This window comes from Doryrhamphus excisus, linkage group LG7, assembly GCF_037039965.1.
Source record: "Doryrhamphus excisus strain RoL-2023G ecotype Guam linkage group LG7, RoL_Dexc_Guam_v1.1, whole genome shotgun sequence".
Lineage (NCBI taxonomy): Eukaryota > Metazoa > Chordata > Actinopteri > Syngnathiformes > Syngnathidae > Doryrhamphus > Doryrhamphus excisus.
Window position 1 is genome coordinate 4359717 of NC_136363.1, and position 16279 is coordinate 4375995.

Sequence of the window (16279 nt, forward strand, 5' to 3'; positions counted from 1 at the left end):
TGTCTCATAAACACAAAACAATCTTACTCTATATATTCTAATTCCAGACAAAGACAGGAGAGTTATTATCATACACTGATAGTCATTTATGCTGTGGGAAGATTCTTCCCAGAATTCCCAACATCTATCTTTACTAATACTAAAATCCCAGGAATGAGAGAGTGACTATTTCAAGGCACAGAACTTCTCCTGGTGAACAACTTCCTGGCTGAAGCCGTGGAATAAAAGCAGCGAGTTTTCTCCACGAAAGGAACGGAGGATCCCACTTCTCCACAGCTGGAGTAGACGCTTCCCTGCTCGCTCTCGGAATCCCAGGAACTGCCTTCCTCATCCCCGTCCCCATCCTGTTCCTCCTCCTCAGATAGCTCCTGCTTGAGTTCCTGGATTCCGGAGTGAAGCTCCATCAGCTGGCGGACCAGAGCTTGATCCTGGGAGCGCATTTCTATCTGTGCATAAAAAAAAAATATCCAAAGGTCAAATAGTCTTCGGACAATTTTGGGATCCGTATGCTAGCTAGGTTTTGTTTTTCCACTTTCACGAGCTGTCTGGGTTGTCACGTGATCTCATAGACTCCGAAACACACAGGAAGGAATGTCTAACAGCAGGCTGACATTTTACCAACATGACCTTCAAGGTATCTTAGGAACAAGATGGTGATCAAACTTTGGGCCTCCAGCACAGAAAAAAAAGATAGATTGCTTCAAGTTCAGTTCTATGGATTTCCGGGAATTTAAGGAACTCACAATTTTGTCTGGAAACTTAATATTATAAATATAAAACATAAGGTGGCCAGAAATATTTCTTACTTATATCTTACTTATTTGTGTGGAAATATGGGCTAATAACTATAAAAGCAATCTTCACTCGCTAAATGAGTGAAGATTGCTTAAAATTAAAATTAAAATTAAAATTAAAATTAAAATTAAAATTAAAATTAAAATTAAAATTAAAATTAAAATTAAAAATATAAAAAAAATTAAAAAACAAACTTAAATTATACTAGGAAAGCAGGAAGTGAACAAATGTAACAGTTACTGATTGTAAAAGTACAAAAATTAAAATTAAAATTAAATTAGGATAGAAATTTAAATTAAACTTAAAAAAAACTTTATTATGAAAGCAGGAAGTGAACAAATGTAACAGTTGCTGATTGTAAAAGTACCAGATGGAGGGGTAGGATTTAATAAGCTTTGCTTCTTCCTACTCCTTTTAAGATATGCCTTTAAGATATGCCTTTATTCGTCCCTCAGTGGGGAAATTTGTAAAAAAAAAAATTTGGACATGTGGAACTGTGAACTGATTATGTGATGCATTCAATTGTACAAATAAAAATAGTAGTAAAAATAAAATTTAAAAATTTAAAAAAAATGTAAATTTAAAAACAAACAAAAAAAAACCCAATTTAAAGTATATTAGGAAAGCAGGAAGTGAACAAACGTAACAGTTACTGATTGTAAAAGTACCAGATGGAGGGGTAGGATTTAATAAGCTTTGCTTCTTCCTACTCCTTTTGGCCATGTGGAACTGTGAACTGATTATGTGATGCATTCAATTGTAATCTGATGCATGTTCAAATGAAATAAAACCATTACCATTACAAATTAACATAGCATGTTTTTGGAATGTGGGAGGAAACCGGAGTACAAATAAAAATAAATAAAAATAGTAGTAAAAATAAAATGTAAATAATTAAAAAATAAAACAAAAAAAAACAACTTAAACTATATTAGGAAAGCAGGAAGTGAACAAATGTAACAGTTACTGATTGTAAAAGTACCAGATGGAGGGGTAGGATTTAATAAGCTTTGCTTCTTCCTACTCCTTTTGGACACGTGGAACTGTGAACTAATTATGTGATGCATTCAATTGTAATCTGATGCATGTTCAAATGATATAAAACCATTACCATTACCATAAATATCTTAGCATTCCCATGCAATTCCTACCAGTTCATGACATAAACAGACAAATCACATATATTTAAAGTCTTACCAGTTCCCGTCGTAGCCATGCTAGGGCACTCTCAATGTCAACTTTGGTGTTTTCTCCATCCGTGCATCCTTTCGGAGGCTTCCGCTCATCAAAGGTGGTGGCCTTGCAGGAGAAGTCCCGCAGTCGGGTTAGAACCACTTCCATCATGTCAGTTGGCAGCAGTATTTGGCCGTGAAGCCTCGTCTGATCGGGTTATGACTTTGCTTCTGGTTCACTTATGGAGGGGTACTTTCTCTCCCTGCTCTGTCTGTCCCCCGAATATCAACACCACCCATCTTGGCAGTGAATGTGACGGAGCAGCTCTGACGTCACTGGAGTTGTTTTTTTTTTTTTTTTTTTTTTTGAAGAACGTGGACGCTCGGTGGTTGTCAGGGTAACCCGTTTTTTCAATAGAAGATCCTGTATTGTGTTAGGAATGTTTTTTTTTTTGGATGAATGAACGTAAATGAACTGCATTAATTTGCATTCTGCATGTGTATACTCTTTTTTTTTTTTTTTTTTAGCTTGAACGCCCCTCATGCTGTTTTGGGCCCCTGGCAGCCTCCTTTATTCACCCATACAACTTCTTCATCAGACAGGAGGCTCGTTTTTTGTTTTTTTTTATCCCAATCGACCAAAATAGCCCATTGAAGGTTATTTTAGTCCCTTGTTTTTGTCTGCATTTCCAACAAAGAGTATAAACGTCATTACACTACAATGGACTAGAATCTAGTTGGGATCCAAACCAACACGGGTTCTATTTACTTGTTCATTCGTCCAGACGTCTTCACTAAATTCCCCCCAAAATATATAGTTATTTATTATTTTATGGTAATGGTTTTATTTCATTTGAACATGTATCAAGGTTACAATTGAATGCATCCCATAATCAGTTCACAGTTCCACATGTCCAAAAGGAGTAGGAAGAAGCAAAGCTTATTAAATCCTACCCCTCCATCTGGTACTTTTACAATCAGTAACTGTTACATTTGTTCACTTCCTGCTTTCCTAATATAGTTTTTTATGTTTAATTTAAATTTTTATCCTCATTTAATTTTAATTTTGGTACTTTTACAATTAGTAACTGTTACATTTGTTCACTTCCTGCTTTCTTAATATAGTTTAAGTTATTTTTTTGTTTGTTTTTTTTCTTAATTTTTTAATTTAATTTTTATTTTTACTACTATTTTTATTTTTATTTATTTTTATTTGTACTCCACGTTCCTCCCACATTCCAAAAACATGCTATGTTAATTTTTAATTGTTTTATTTCAGGTTTTATTTCATTTGAACATGCATCAGATTACAATTGAATGCATCCCATAATCAGTTCACAGTTCCACATGTCCAAAAGGAGTAGGAAGAAGCAAAGCTTATTAAATCCTACCCCTCCATCTGGTACTTTTACAATCAGTAACTGTTACATTTGTTCACTTCCTGCTTTCCTAATATAGTTTTTTATGTTTAATTTAAATTTTTATCCTCATTTAATTTTAATTTTGGTACTTTTACAATTAGTAACTGTTACATTTGTTCACTTCCTGCTTTCTTAATATAGTTTAAGTTATTTTTTTGTTTGTTTTTTTTCTTAATTTTTTAATTTAATTTTTATTTTTACTACTATTTTTATTTGTATTTATTTTTATTTGTACTCCACTTTCCTCCCACATTCCAAAAACATGCTATGTTAATTTTTAATTGTTTTATTTCAGGTTTTATTTCATTTGAACATGCATCAGATTACAATTGAATGCATCACATAATCAGTTCACAGTTCCACATGTCCAAAAGGAGTAGGAAGAAGCAAAGCTTATTAAATCCTACCCCTCCATCTGGTACTTTTACAATCAGTAACTGTTACATTTGTTCACTTCCTGCTTTCCTAATATAATTTGTTTATTTTTTTGTCGTTGGTTCAAACGTCTTGAACCAGTCATGATGTGCTATATATATATATCACTATATTGACATTTACTATGGTACCCATTATGTCATTTAGTGTGAATACTTTTATTTTGTCAATGACATGTAGCGGAAACCAAGCCCCACTGTATGTTCGGTAGTATATTAATCGTCACTATTATGAATGAACTGTGTTGTTATTGTACGTTGTCGCCATCTTGAGGCACATTTGGGCAATACATATCAAACTATATAATATAATTGGTATTGCATATTAATAGTATATATTAGTATATTTCTAAATATATATAAACACATATAAATATTATATATTATATATATATTATATACCAAAGCATACAAACAACGGTAAAACGGTAAATCACTTCCACTGAAAGTGATTCATCCTAAACCAGCTGTGTTATTGTACGTTGTCGCCATCTTGAGGCACATTTGGGTAATACATCTCAAACTTTCTAACAATATAATTGGTATTAATAGTATATATTAGTATCTTTATCTGGTTAAATAAACATATATAAATATTATATATATTTTTTCCTTAAACCAAAGCATATAAACAACGGTAATCTTGTACAATCATATTTTCACATTTAATTAAAACTACTTCATTAAAATAGGTGCCGCGAGTAATACAAGTGTCCCATACTGAAAATTTTGGGACCGATCTGATACCAAGTACTACATATTCACTACTAGTATCCCCGATGTATATAGTTTTTACTTGAACATCTTCAAGATAATTGAATGTATGTGTGATTTTTTATCTCATTAGTATTGTATCGATACTATATGCCACGGCTCCATTGTAGGTATCGACACATCGATATTGGAATCGATCCGGCTTACTCCTCGCTTCCACTGAAAGTGATTCATTTGAAGTCAGCTTACACTGTAAGTGGGGCTCCAATCCTAGCCGCAGTTATTAGAAAATATGAATGTATCTATTAGTAATTGTTGTATTTTATATCATGATTACTTTTAATTTTTACTTTTTATTTTTGAGGGGGGAAAGTCTCTGCAAGCGCCACAGTTTTGCACACGCTTCAAGTCACAAGGCGCACTGATGAATCAAGCCCAAAGCTCTCTTTTGCACACCGACTTCCCGCATGGTACCTTCAAACAAACGCAGCAGCTTCAATTACTTGCATCTGCCTCTGAGTTAAGACATCTTTAAATCATTTTTTAAAGCTTTTTTTTAAATTCCCCCTCCATCTTCTCTCTAATTGAGTCATTTCCTTCAGCTGTTGACCGCCTCAATTTGTCAGCCATGTTTCAAACGAGGGATCCTGAGAAGTTTCACCTGGTGACTGATGGAAAAATTAACTACTCTAACGGGGGAGGGTAAGACTATTTATTTATTAGAATTTTTTAATAGAAATTTAATTTTTTGTAAATGTCTTGGTTGTAGTTGTTAGCTTAATTACAGTCCAAACACTATTGAGGATCACCTATGTGACAGACATAGTAGCTGCTACTATTACTAGTAGTAATAGTAATAGTAGTCATTGTTTTATTAATTTGGTTCGTTTTTCTTCTTGTCTGGTTCATCTTTTCCACACGGGACTAAAACTGTGTTGGGATTAGCAGTGTGCAAACATAAGGGTCAGTCTACTGGATGATGTATTTCCCCTGGAGGTCCGTTTGCACGCTGCTACTAGCTAAACTCTTTCGCCTAAAGGACTACACTAGTAACATCATTTTCACAGCCGCAGATTCGTCACTGTTGATTTATCTAATGTTTTAAAAAAACTGAAATATGACATTATTTACACTCGCACCGTGTGGTCTGTTGTAGAAATAAATATATATATACATTTTTAATAAATGTTAAACTTATATTTGCATCTGTACATTTGCGGTCATCCTCACAGCCACAGATTCGTCACTGCTGATTCACCTAATGTTAATAAAACAAACCTCACAAACAATTGACTGAAATATGACATATGACATTATTTACACTCGCACCGTGTGGTTTGTTGTAGAAATAAATATATATACATTTTTAATAAATGTTAAACTTATATTTACATCTGTATATTTGCGGTCAACTTCACAGCCGCAGATTCGTCACTGTTGATTCACCTAATGTTAATAAAACAAACCTCACAAACAATTGACTGAAATATGACATATGACATTATTTACACTCGCACCGTGTGGTTTGTTGTAGAAATAAATATATATACATTTTTAATAAATGTTAAACTTATATTTACATCTGTACATTTGCGGGCAACTTCATAAGCACAGATTCGTCACTCTTGATTTACCTAAATGTTTAAAAAACACCTCACAAGTGACTGAAATATTACATTATTTACACTCCCACCGTGTCGTCTGTTTGTAGAAATATATATATATATATATATACGCATTTTTAATAAATGTTGAACTTATATTTACATCTGTACACTTGCTTCACAGCCGCAGATTCGTCACTGTTGATTTACCTAATGTTAAAACACAAACCTCACAAACGATTGACTGAAATATTACTTTATTTACTCTCGCACCGTGTGGTCTGTTTGTAGAAATAAATATATATACATTTTTAATAAATATTAAACTTATATTTACATCTGTACATTTGCTTCACAGCAGCAGATTCGTCACTGTTGATTTACCTAATGTTAAAACACAAACCTCACAAACGATTGACTGAAATATTACATTATTTACACTCGCACCTTGTGGTCTGTTTGTATAAATAAATATATATACATTTTTAATAAATATTAAACTTATATTTACATCTGTACATTTGTGGGAAGTGTGAGCAAAAAAAAAACAATGTTAAATTTTTCAGCTCTCCTTTGGCGCTAATGAGGATAAAGCTGAGGAACTAGTTCCCTTTCATTACTCTTATGTGCAGTGGTCTCCAAAGTGTTAAAAGTGAAATAAAATTAATAAAAAAAATAATGTTAACAATTAAATACATCACAAAAGGGTCTGAAACTACAAAAAGTCAACCAGCATCACAACTTTGGCGATCTCACAAAGCTGGCAAAGATATTTAACAACCTAGTTCTTTCTATTTTTTTTTCTATTTATTTCATCTCCATGCGGCCCTCACAGACTCGAGGCAATGAAGCAAAATCTCACAGGTGGCATCAAGCACTGCCATGACAACAGCCACGCGCAGGAAGACCGTGAGCGGGAGAAGAAAATCGCCAGGAAGCGATTGTATGTGGTCTCGGTCATCTGCCTGATTTTCATGATAGGCGAAATCCTCGGTGAGTCGTCATCTTTTTTTTTGGATTTGGATAGGATTCCTCACTAATTTCCACAAATTTACCTGCCAATCCGAACTTCCCAGGTGGGTATTTTGCAGGAAGCCTTGCGGTGATGACCGATGCGGCCCACCTGCTTGTAGACTTCACTAGCTTCATCATCAGCCTGCTGTCACTCTGGCTCTCCTCCAGACCGGCAACGCACAAACTCAGCTATGGTTGGCACCGTGCAGGTACAGTGTATTATCAAAATGTAACAACATATATAATATATATAACAATATAAAACCATTTAATTAGAGGACAAGCAGCATAGGAACTTAGTGGATGGCGCTGCAATGCTGCCTCTGTCCACAAGAGGGAGCCAGAGGAATATCATTGCAGCATTGAATGCATTGATTAGATTAAACACTAATTTTACCATTATTAGAGCTCTGCAAACATGAAATAACACCCCTATAGTCACATTTAGACTACTATTATTCATCATGCCTGCATTTTCTGTTAATAGTATGCTTTCTGTCCTTCTGATTTCTTTCTTCTAGAGATTCTGGGTGCATTGCTATTAACATATAAACAACATATAAAGTATATAACAACATATATAATAACAGTATAAAACCATTTAATTAGAGGACAAGCAGCATAGGAACTTAGTGAATTGTGCAGCAATCCTGCCTCTGTCCACCAGAGGGAGCCAGAGGAACTGAAGCCCAGAGAGAGGCTGACGTCATTGCAGCGCTACAATGAATGCATTGCTTAGATGTTTTTTTTTTTCCATTTTAAATTAAATTAAACAATTAGTCGTTGTTCTGAAAATTCCGGCTTATACACCATAATTTACTGAAATTTCTGGTAAAACACCGATTTTACCATTATTAGAGCTGTGCAAACATGAAATAACACCCCTATAGTCACCTTTATACTGCTATTATTCATCATGCCTGCATTTTCTGTTAATAGTATGTTTTCGTTCCTTCTGGTTTCTTTCTTCTAGAGATTCTGGGTGCATTGCTGTCAACATATAAAGTATAACAACACATATATATATATATATATATATATATATATATATATATATATCTCATAACAGTATAAAAACATTTAGAGGACAAGCAGCATAGGAACTTAGTGGATAGCACTACAATACTGCCTCTGTCCACTAGAGGGAGCCAGAGGAAGTGAAGCCCAGAGAGAGGCTGACGTCATTGCAGCGCTACAATGAATACATTTCTTAGATTTTGTTTTTTCCATTTTAAATGTGTATTTGTATGTTTGTAGATTTGCCAGGTACTCCTTTTGAGTGTTAAAATTTGCTGTGTGACAAATTTTAGCGTTGGAAAATTCCGATGGTTTGACAAAGAAAGAGCTACTGTTTCCTCACTGACTGGTGAGCGGCACGTAATTTAAACAATTAGTCGTCGTTCTGAAAATTCTGGTTTAAACACCAGAATTTACTGAAATTTCTGGTAAAACACTGATTTTTACCATTACTAGAGCTCTGCAAACATGAAATAACACCCCTATAGTCACCTTTAGACTACTATTATTCATCATGCCTGCATTTTCTGTTAATAGTATGTTTTCTTTCCTTCTGGTTTCTTTCTTCTAGAGATTCTGGGTGCATTGCTGTCAACATATAAAGTATATAACAACATAAATAAAAAAAAAATATATATATATCCATCCATTTAATTAGAGGACAAGCAGCATAGGAACATAATGGATGACACTGCAATACTGCCTCTGTCCACCAGAGGGAGCCAGAGGGACTGAAGCCCACAGAGAGGCTGACGTCATTGCAGCGCCACAATGAATGCATTGCTTTGATTTTTTTTTTCCATTTTAAATGGACATTATTAGAGCTCTGCAAACATGAAATAACACCCCTATAGCCACCTTTATACTACTATTATTTATCATGCTTGCATTTTCTATTAATAGTATGTTTTCTTTCCTTCTGGTTTCTTTCTTCCAGAGATTCTGGGTGCATTGCTGTCAGTTTTAACCATCTGGCTGGTAACAGGAGTGCTGGTTTACCTGGCGGTGGTGCGCCTCATCAGTGACGATTACACCATCGAGGGCACGGTCATGCTCATCACCTCCGGCTGTGCCGTTTTGGCCAACATTATGTACGCGTGTGACACGCTCCAGCGAGTGAAAATGTATTTTGTGTTTACTGAAGGACTCCTGCTGTCTTCACAGCATGGCCCTCACGCTTCATCAGTCGGGCCACGGCCACAGCCACGGAGGACTCTCTTCTCATGGCCACAGTCACGCAGACGTGGAGAAAGAATCGACCAATCAAGGCAGGTTTAGAGCTTCGTCATCTTGAATGTTCCTGGTCGGACAGTAGATGTTGACACATACGTACATTATTATCGTCCATTTGCATATGAGACACTATAATCATACTTTTCTTTTAACATGATTAAAAATAAATTTCTACAAAGCCCCGCAGACAAATGACCCCTTATAGATGCCTGGTGGTCTCTGCAGTTGAGTAAATGAATACCCTATGGCCATAATAATAAGATTTTCATAGTTGGAGCATTAAAAAAACCTGCTGGATGACCTTTTTAAATGAGTCTTTTATAGCATTAGAGACCTCCAAACATGAAATAGCACCCCTATAGTCATTTTTACACTCCTATTACCGATGCCTGGTGGTCTCTGCAGTTGAGTAAATGAATACCCTATAGCCACTAAAATAATATTTTCATAGTCGGAGCATTCAAAAAAACCTGTTGGATGACCTTTTTAAACAAGTCTTTTATAGCATTAGAGACCCCCAAACACGAAATAGCACCCCTATAGTCATTTTTACACTCCCATTACCAATATACTAGACATTATACCGTCGTGCCGCCCTAGACAAAACATCCATTTATTTATTTTGAAAAAAGTATAATGGGGTATAAAGCTGCACGGCGGTCTAGTGGTTAGCGCGCAGACCTCACAGCTAGGAGACCAGGGTTCAATTCCACCCTTGGCCATCTCTGTGTGGAGTTTGCACGTTCTCCCCTGTGCATGCGTGCGTTTTCGCCCACATTCTATTATAGAAAACATGTCTATGTCTATTAGTTTATTTAGCCATGTTTATGCTTGCAAAAAAACACACTAAACTCATCACACAGTAACTTAACACTCCAAAGGTGCACCTAAAAATATACAAAGAAGTACCAATATGAGTTTTGAAGTTTCCCATTCTGCATTGTGTCTGAGCAAAGCAGTTCATTGGAGGACATGCAGCATAGAAAGTGGTTAGGGCACAGGCCACGCAGCTTGGAGACCCGAGTTCGATTCCACCCTCGGCCATCGCTGCGTGGAGTTTGCATGTTCTCCCCGTGCATGCGTGGGTTTTCTCCGGGTACTCCGGTTTCTTCCCACATTCCAAAAATATACTAGGTTAATTAGCGACTCCAAATTGTCCATAGGTATGAATGTGAGTGTGAATGGTTGTTTGTCTATATGTGCCCTGTGATTGGCTGGCGACCCTCGTGAGGATAAGCAGTAGAAAATGAATGAATAATGGAGTATAAAGTGGCAGCAATATATGAAACGTGTGTATACTGAATTCTATGCGTTGGATGTTTCCGCCAGGGCGCCGGGTGCAGCAGGTGAACGCCAGCGTGCGTGCTGCCTTCGTGCACGTGGTGGGGGATCTTCTCCAGAGCCTCAGCGTGTTTGTCAGCGCCATCATTATCTTCTTCAAGGTGAGAGGGGGTGGGCTTCCGACCAGTGTCCCTTGTCATGTTAGTGTGTTGTGATTTAATTTCAGACATATTTTATGTATTTCAGCCAGAATATAAGATGGCGGACCCCATCTGCACGTTCCTCTTCTCCATATTGGTCTTGTGCACCACCTTCACCATCATGAGAGATATTCTGATCGTCTTAATGGAAGGTGAGCCCACAATCCTGAGTGTATTCTTTTTAATAATTAATGCATAGTTTTGACCTGTTACTATGTGTGTATCTCAGGTACCCCAGCAGGGGTGAGGTATGGCGAGGTCAGGGACGGTCTGCTGGCAGTCAAAGGGGTCACGGCCGTCCACAACCTTCACATCTGGGCCCTCACCATCAACCAGGCTGTGCTGTCTGCACATGTAGCCATCGGTGAGTCCCAACGTGGGGTCCGCTTATTCATCATTTTTAGCGTTCTGACAGAAGTTACAATGACTACAATATAGGCACATATAGACAAACAACCATTCACACTCACATTCATACCTATGGACAATTTGGAGTTGCTAATTAACCTAGCATGTTTTTGGAATATGGGAGGAAACCGGAGTACCCGGAGAAAACCCACGCATGCACGGGGAGAACATGCAAACTCCACACAGAGATAGCCGAGGGTGGGATTGAACTCGGGTCTCCTAGCTGTGAGGCCTGCACACTAACCACTTTCTATGCCGCATGTCCTCCAATGAACTGCTTTGCTCAGACACAATGCAGAATGGGGAACTTCAAAACTCATAGTGGTACTTCTTTGTATATTTTTAGGTACGCCTTTGGAGTGTTAAGTTACTGTGTGATGAATTTAGTGTTTTTTTGCAAGCATAAACATCATGTCAACATGATGTCTACATGACATAATGTTTTCTATAATAAACATGTTTTTGGGATGTGGGAGGAAACCGGAGAAGATGCAAACTCCACACAGAGATGGCTGAAGGTGGAATTGAACTCGGGTCTCCTAGCTGTGAGGCCTGTGTGGTAACCACTTAAACGCTGTGCAGCCTTTTACCATAATTATGACTCAATATTTTTATTATATTCCCATAGCATTGTTTTCCGAAACTTAATGTTCCAAATATTAAAATGTTGACTTCAAAAGACTTGACTTTAATATTTTTACTAAAATGACTATTTTATGGGATTTATTATTTTAATATTTAGTTTTTGTTGTTAAATTACAAGTCTCACAGGAATATGCTGGAGCTTATCCCAGCTGTCTTTGGGCGAGAGGCGGGTACACCCTGGACTGGTGGCCAGCCAATCACAGGGCACATATAGACAAACAACCATTCACACTCACATTCATACCTATGGACAATTTGGAGTCGCTAATTAATTTTTGGAATGTGGGAGGAAACCGGAGTACCCGGAGAAAACCCACGCATGCACGGGGAGAACATGCAAACTCCACACAGAGATGGCCGAAGGTGGAATTGAACTTGGATCTCCTTGCTGTGAGGCCTGCGCACTAACCACTTTCTATGCCGCATGTCCTCCAATGAACTGCTTTGCTCAGACACAATGCATAATGGGAAACTTCAAAACTCATATCTCACCTTTGGCGTGTTAAGTTACTGTGTGATGAGTTTAGTGTTTTTTGCAAGCATAAACATCATGTCAACATGATGTCTACATGACATAGACATGTTGTTCAGAGATGGCCGAGAGTGGGATTGAACCCTGGTCTTCTTGCTGTTAGGTCTGCACGCTAACCACGATGCTAAACTCAACCTCTTTATATGGATTTTTTTTTCCTTCTCTTCACAGACGAGTCGGCGGATGCTCAGACCGTTCTACGAGAGATGACACAAGCTTGTTACTCCTCTTACAACTTCCACACGGTCACCATCCAAATGGAGCGACAGGCGGACCTGAAGCCTGGGTGCAACCTGTGCGAGGACCCGAAGATGTAGCCTTGCCCGTCCCAGTTATTCCAGTCTTCTTTGGCTGCAGTGATATGTGGACCCTTTTTTTTTTTTGTACTCGTATTTTGATATTTTCCCGTGAAGTGCTTGTGTGGAACTACCGATGAGCTTGTAACTGGAACAAAAAACCACACGGAAGCTCCATAACTGTCTTAACTGTACTTGTATTAAAGTGTATTCAATAAATTAGTACATCAATCACTGTTTTTGATGATGTACAGTATTGGGGCGACTATACTTCTGAAGTAACACCAAAAAAACATCATACAGTAAAATATGGTGGTGGTAGTGTGATGATCCGGGTCTGTTTTGCTGTGAATCAACAACAGCGGGCCTTAAACGGCCCCTGCCCCTCACTTTGTACACCCCTGGGATAAAATAACTCAACACAAGTAAAAACAATGTATTCTCTCATTCAAATATTTTTAATAAATAAAACAGGCAAATGTGGAATGTTAATTGGGAGTATTAAAAGTAATAATTAATCCAGGCAAGCTATGAATAGTAACACAATTTATTTTTAGGGGCAAAAGATTAAGCGAAAAGACATTAATTCAGGTTATTACACAAAATGTGTGCCAGATAAAAGGAAATTGAAATCCAGCCTGTAACCCCAAAATCCAAATGAATAATATTTTAAGTAATAGGCATAATCTACTTTTTCAGTCTCAGTCAAGCCTGAAGGCAAAATCTTTTTTTCAATAAAGCTCTTTTTTTCAGAGCAGTAATACTACATAAGAGAGTACATGCTCTCTGAAATGTGCATTTGCATGAAATGAGATGAGTTTTGAATATTTAAAATTGAGAAGGATATTATTTACATACTCTACCACACCGAGGCGCTGTCACTTAAAAAAAAAACCATGGACATAATGTAGTGCAATGTGCATTACCGTAATGCCAGTTATAAACCACTTTGGAAAAGCAATGAGCGTCAAGAAGCTTATTGAGTGCAGACTTTATTACTATATATATTTCTTTATTACTATATCCCAATTTTTCTACATATCAATCAAAACACAAATGAGCTAAGAATATCTAATTTCACAAACCTAAACGCAATTATTAAATTGTATTGCCCTTCTATTTCAAGAGTTACAATTTCAGACTACATCTCGCGATACTTCCAACACCCCCCCCGCCGGAGCAGAGAACTTGACATGAAATCAAAAGAGACACATTATCAGCACACAGGTAACATAAATTATCGCCAAATGTTTTATTTAACATCTGTAAACACTCACAGGCATATTAATATCTGTTTGGATGTCGACGACAGGTACAAAAAAGCTTTCGAATTTACTTAGCGTTGATAGCAAACACTCCACTTTTGCATCGGGACTTATTAGCCACCGCTACAGTTGTTACTTTATCCTGCTTTATACGATTCACCTGTGTTTTGTCAAACTTTGTTGATTAGTAGCGATTTAATTTGACTTAAATGGAATCTTAGCGGCATTCAAGTGAATCGTACAATCAACAACAATCGACAATGATAACAAATGATGCCAATTCATTGATAACTGCCAGTATAAAGTATATAAAGCCTTGTGAATTGTACGTTTACTCCACTATTTAACCATTCGTAGCCGATATCTTTTACAATTTTAACCTATTTATTTTCCATTTATTAATTATTTTTCAAACTTTATAACTTTTATTACATAAAAAGCTAGCGTTTTTATTTTATTTTATTAATTTCTGTTAATTGTTTTTGTTTTTAACCCTTAGATGCACGAGTGACTGGACCCTACACTCTTCCATAAGTGGGTCAAAAATGACCCATATACTAGAATCAATGCGTTTTTATGCCAATTTTGCCATTTTGGTTAGGAATAATCACTTGTATGATATTTAGTATTATATTTAGGAGTTGATAAGAATCAAAGGTTCCTATTGGATTCCATAGAAAATGCATGCAGGTCATTTTTGACCCACTTATGGAAGGTTGGGGTAGTAACACAAAAACAAAAAATTCTTAAAATGTATAAAAGGTAAGTTAAAAATGTGAATGGCATGATATCAAAAACATGTTTTTTGGGGAATACCTGGAATATGAAATGATTAAAAAAATTCATGACAAAGATGTTTCAAGAAAACAACTTATGGAAGGTTGGGGTAGTAAATAAAACAAAAATTTCTTAAAATGTATAAAAGGTAAGTTAAAAATGTGAATGGCATGATATCAAAAACATGTTTTTTGAGGAATACCTGAAATATGAAATGATAAAACATTTTAATTCCAAAGATATTTCAAGAAAACAACCTGACCGAGTCATTTTTGACCCACTTATGGAAGGTTGGGGTAGTAACACAAAAACAAACATTTCTTAAAATGTATAAAACGTAAGTTAAAAATGCGAATGGCATGATATCAAAAACATGTTTTTTTGTGGAATATCTGGAATATGAAATGATAAAAAAATTTCATTACAAAGATATTTCAAGAAAACAACCTGACCGGGTCATTTTTGACCCACTTATGGAAGGTTGGGGTAGTAACAGAAAAACAAAAAAATTCTTAAAATGTATAAAAGGTAAGTTAAAAATGTGAATGGCATGATATCAAAAACATGTTTTTTGAGGAATACCTGGAATATGAAATGATAAAAAAAATTTCATTACAAAGATATTTCAAGAAAACAACCTGACCGGGTCATTTTTGACCCACTTATGGAAGGTTGGGGTAGTAACACAAAAATGTCTTAAAATGTATAAAATGATATCAAAAACATGTTTTGTACTAACTTCACTTTGTCCCACTTCCACACTTCATACCCTCTTTTCTCTGTCATGAAGGCACACAAGGGTGTGCTGTTGTCCAACAATCTCATATCTAACAGGTCAATTCACCCCCTCCATCATTGCTACCGGCTGTCTCCATGACAACCCCTCCACTAGTGTCACCTTTTACCGGGCAGCCGCCGCCTCAACAGCAGCAACAACAGCAGCAGGGCCAGGCGGCGCGGGATGTCAACACCGCCTCATTGTGTCGCATCGGCCAGGAGACGGTCCAAGACATTGTCCTCAGGACCATGGAGATCTTCCAGTTACTCAGAAACATGCAGGTCTCTCCATTTTCCCCTCATTATTGATTTATATAAGATCAAGAAAAAAAAACGGAATCTCAGCTCTGTGACATACTGGAAGTGAAAAAGTGTGAAAAAGATTCAATGTTAATAAATGTAATACTTTTGTAGTTAGAGCATTTAAAAAATTTGGATTTTCTAAATCCAGTTTTCAACATCATTAGAGCCCTGCAGACATGAAATAACACCCCTATAATCACTTTCATACTCCTATTATGCGTTTTTTACACCACATTGCCCAACTTTTATGCTGCAGGGACTCAATACAAGTTAGCGAGCTAACCAGTTAGCTTCAAATGTTTTTTGGACATATTATGTTTTTTTTATCCACTTTTCTGACCTATAAATGTTGTTACAAAATTGTATTCTCATGTTAAATGATGCCAAAACG

The 16279-nt window shown here is 36.5% G+C and overlaps 3 protein-coding genes across 4 annotated transcripts in view; 2 read left to right on the plus strand and 1 right to left on the minus strand.

The window, feature by feature from the left end:
• Positions 1-170: 170 nt before the first annotated feature.
• Positions 171-2170, minus strand: LOC131102100 (uncharacterized). The gene is made up of 2 exons (XM_058047591.2): positions 1993-2170; positions 171-446 (listed from the first exon to the last, which is right to left on the minus strand). The coding sequence occupies exons 1-2, from the start codon at positions 2137-2139 to the stop codon at positions 171-173; spliced, it is 423 nt and encodes a 140-aa protein (XP_057903574.2). The 5' UTR covers positions 2140-2170.
• A 2552-nt stretch (positions 2171-4722) lies between these two features.
• Positions 4723-12998, plus strand: slc30a8 (solute carrier family 30 member 8). The gene is made up of 11 exons (XM_078791930.1): positions 4723-4788; positions 4901-5006; positions 5126-5236; positions 6965-7133; positions 7217-7363; positions 9109-9262; positions 9336-9439; positions 10734-10846; positions 10932-11037; positions 11115-11249; positions 12642-12998. The coding sequence occupies exons 2-11, from the start codon at positions 5004-5006 to the stop codon at positions 12785-12787; spliced, it is 1188 nt and encodes a 395-aa protein (XP_078648056.1). The 5' UTR covers positions 4723-4788; positions 4901-5003; the 3' UTR covers positions 12788-12998.
• A 939-nt stretch (positions 12999-13937) lies between these two features.
• Positions 13938-16279, plus strand: part of med30 (mediator complex subunit 30) — a 39646-nt gene continuing 37304 nt past the window's right edge. The window contains exons 1-2 of one of the 2 annotated variants that reach the window (XM_058047563.2): positions 13938-13993; positions 15599-15867. In XM_058047563.2, coding sequence (XP_057903546.2) covers positions 15682-15867 — 186 coding nt within the window. In that variant the 5' untranslated portion in view covers positions 13938-13993; positions 15599-15681. The remainder of the gene's footprint in view (positions 13994-15598; positions 15868-16279) is intronic. The other variant, XM_058047564.2, reaches the window with a different exon arrangement.

Coding starts and splice junctions, on each gene's coding strand:
- slc30a8 (XM_078791930.1), top strand. Junction 5,237..6,964: donor TTAACTACTCTAACGGGGGA/GGGTAAGACTAT, acceptor TCATCTCCATGC/GGCCCTCACAGACTCGAGGC. Junction 11,038..11,114: donor TCTGATCGTCTTAATGGAAG/GTGAGCCCACAA, acceptor TGTGTATCTCAG/GTACCCCAGCAGGGGTGAGG.
- LOC131102100 (XM_058047591.2), bottom strand. CDS start 2,139: ATGATGGAAGTGGTTCTAACCCGACTGCGGGACTTCTCCTGCAAGGCC. Junction 447..1,992: donor CATGGCTACGACGGGAACTG/GTAAGACTTTAA, acceptor TTTTATGCACAG/ATAGAAATGCGCTCCCAGGA.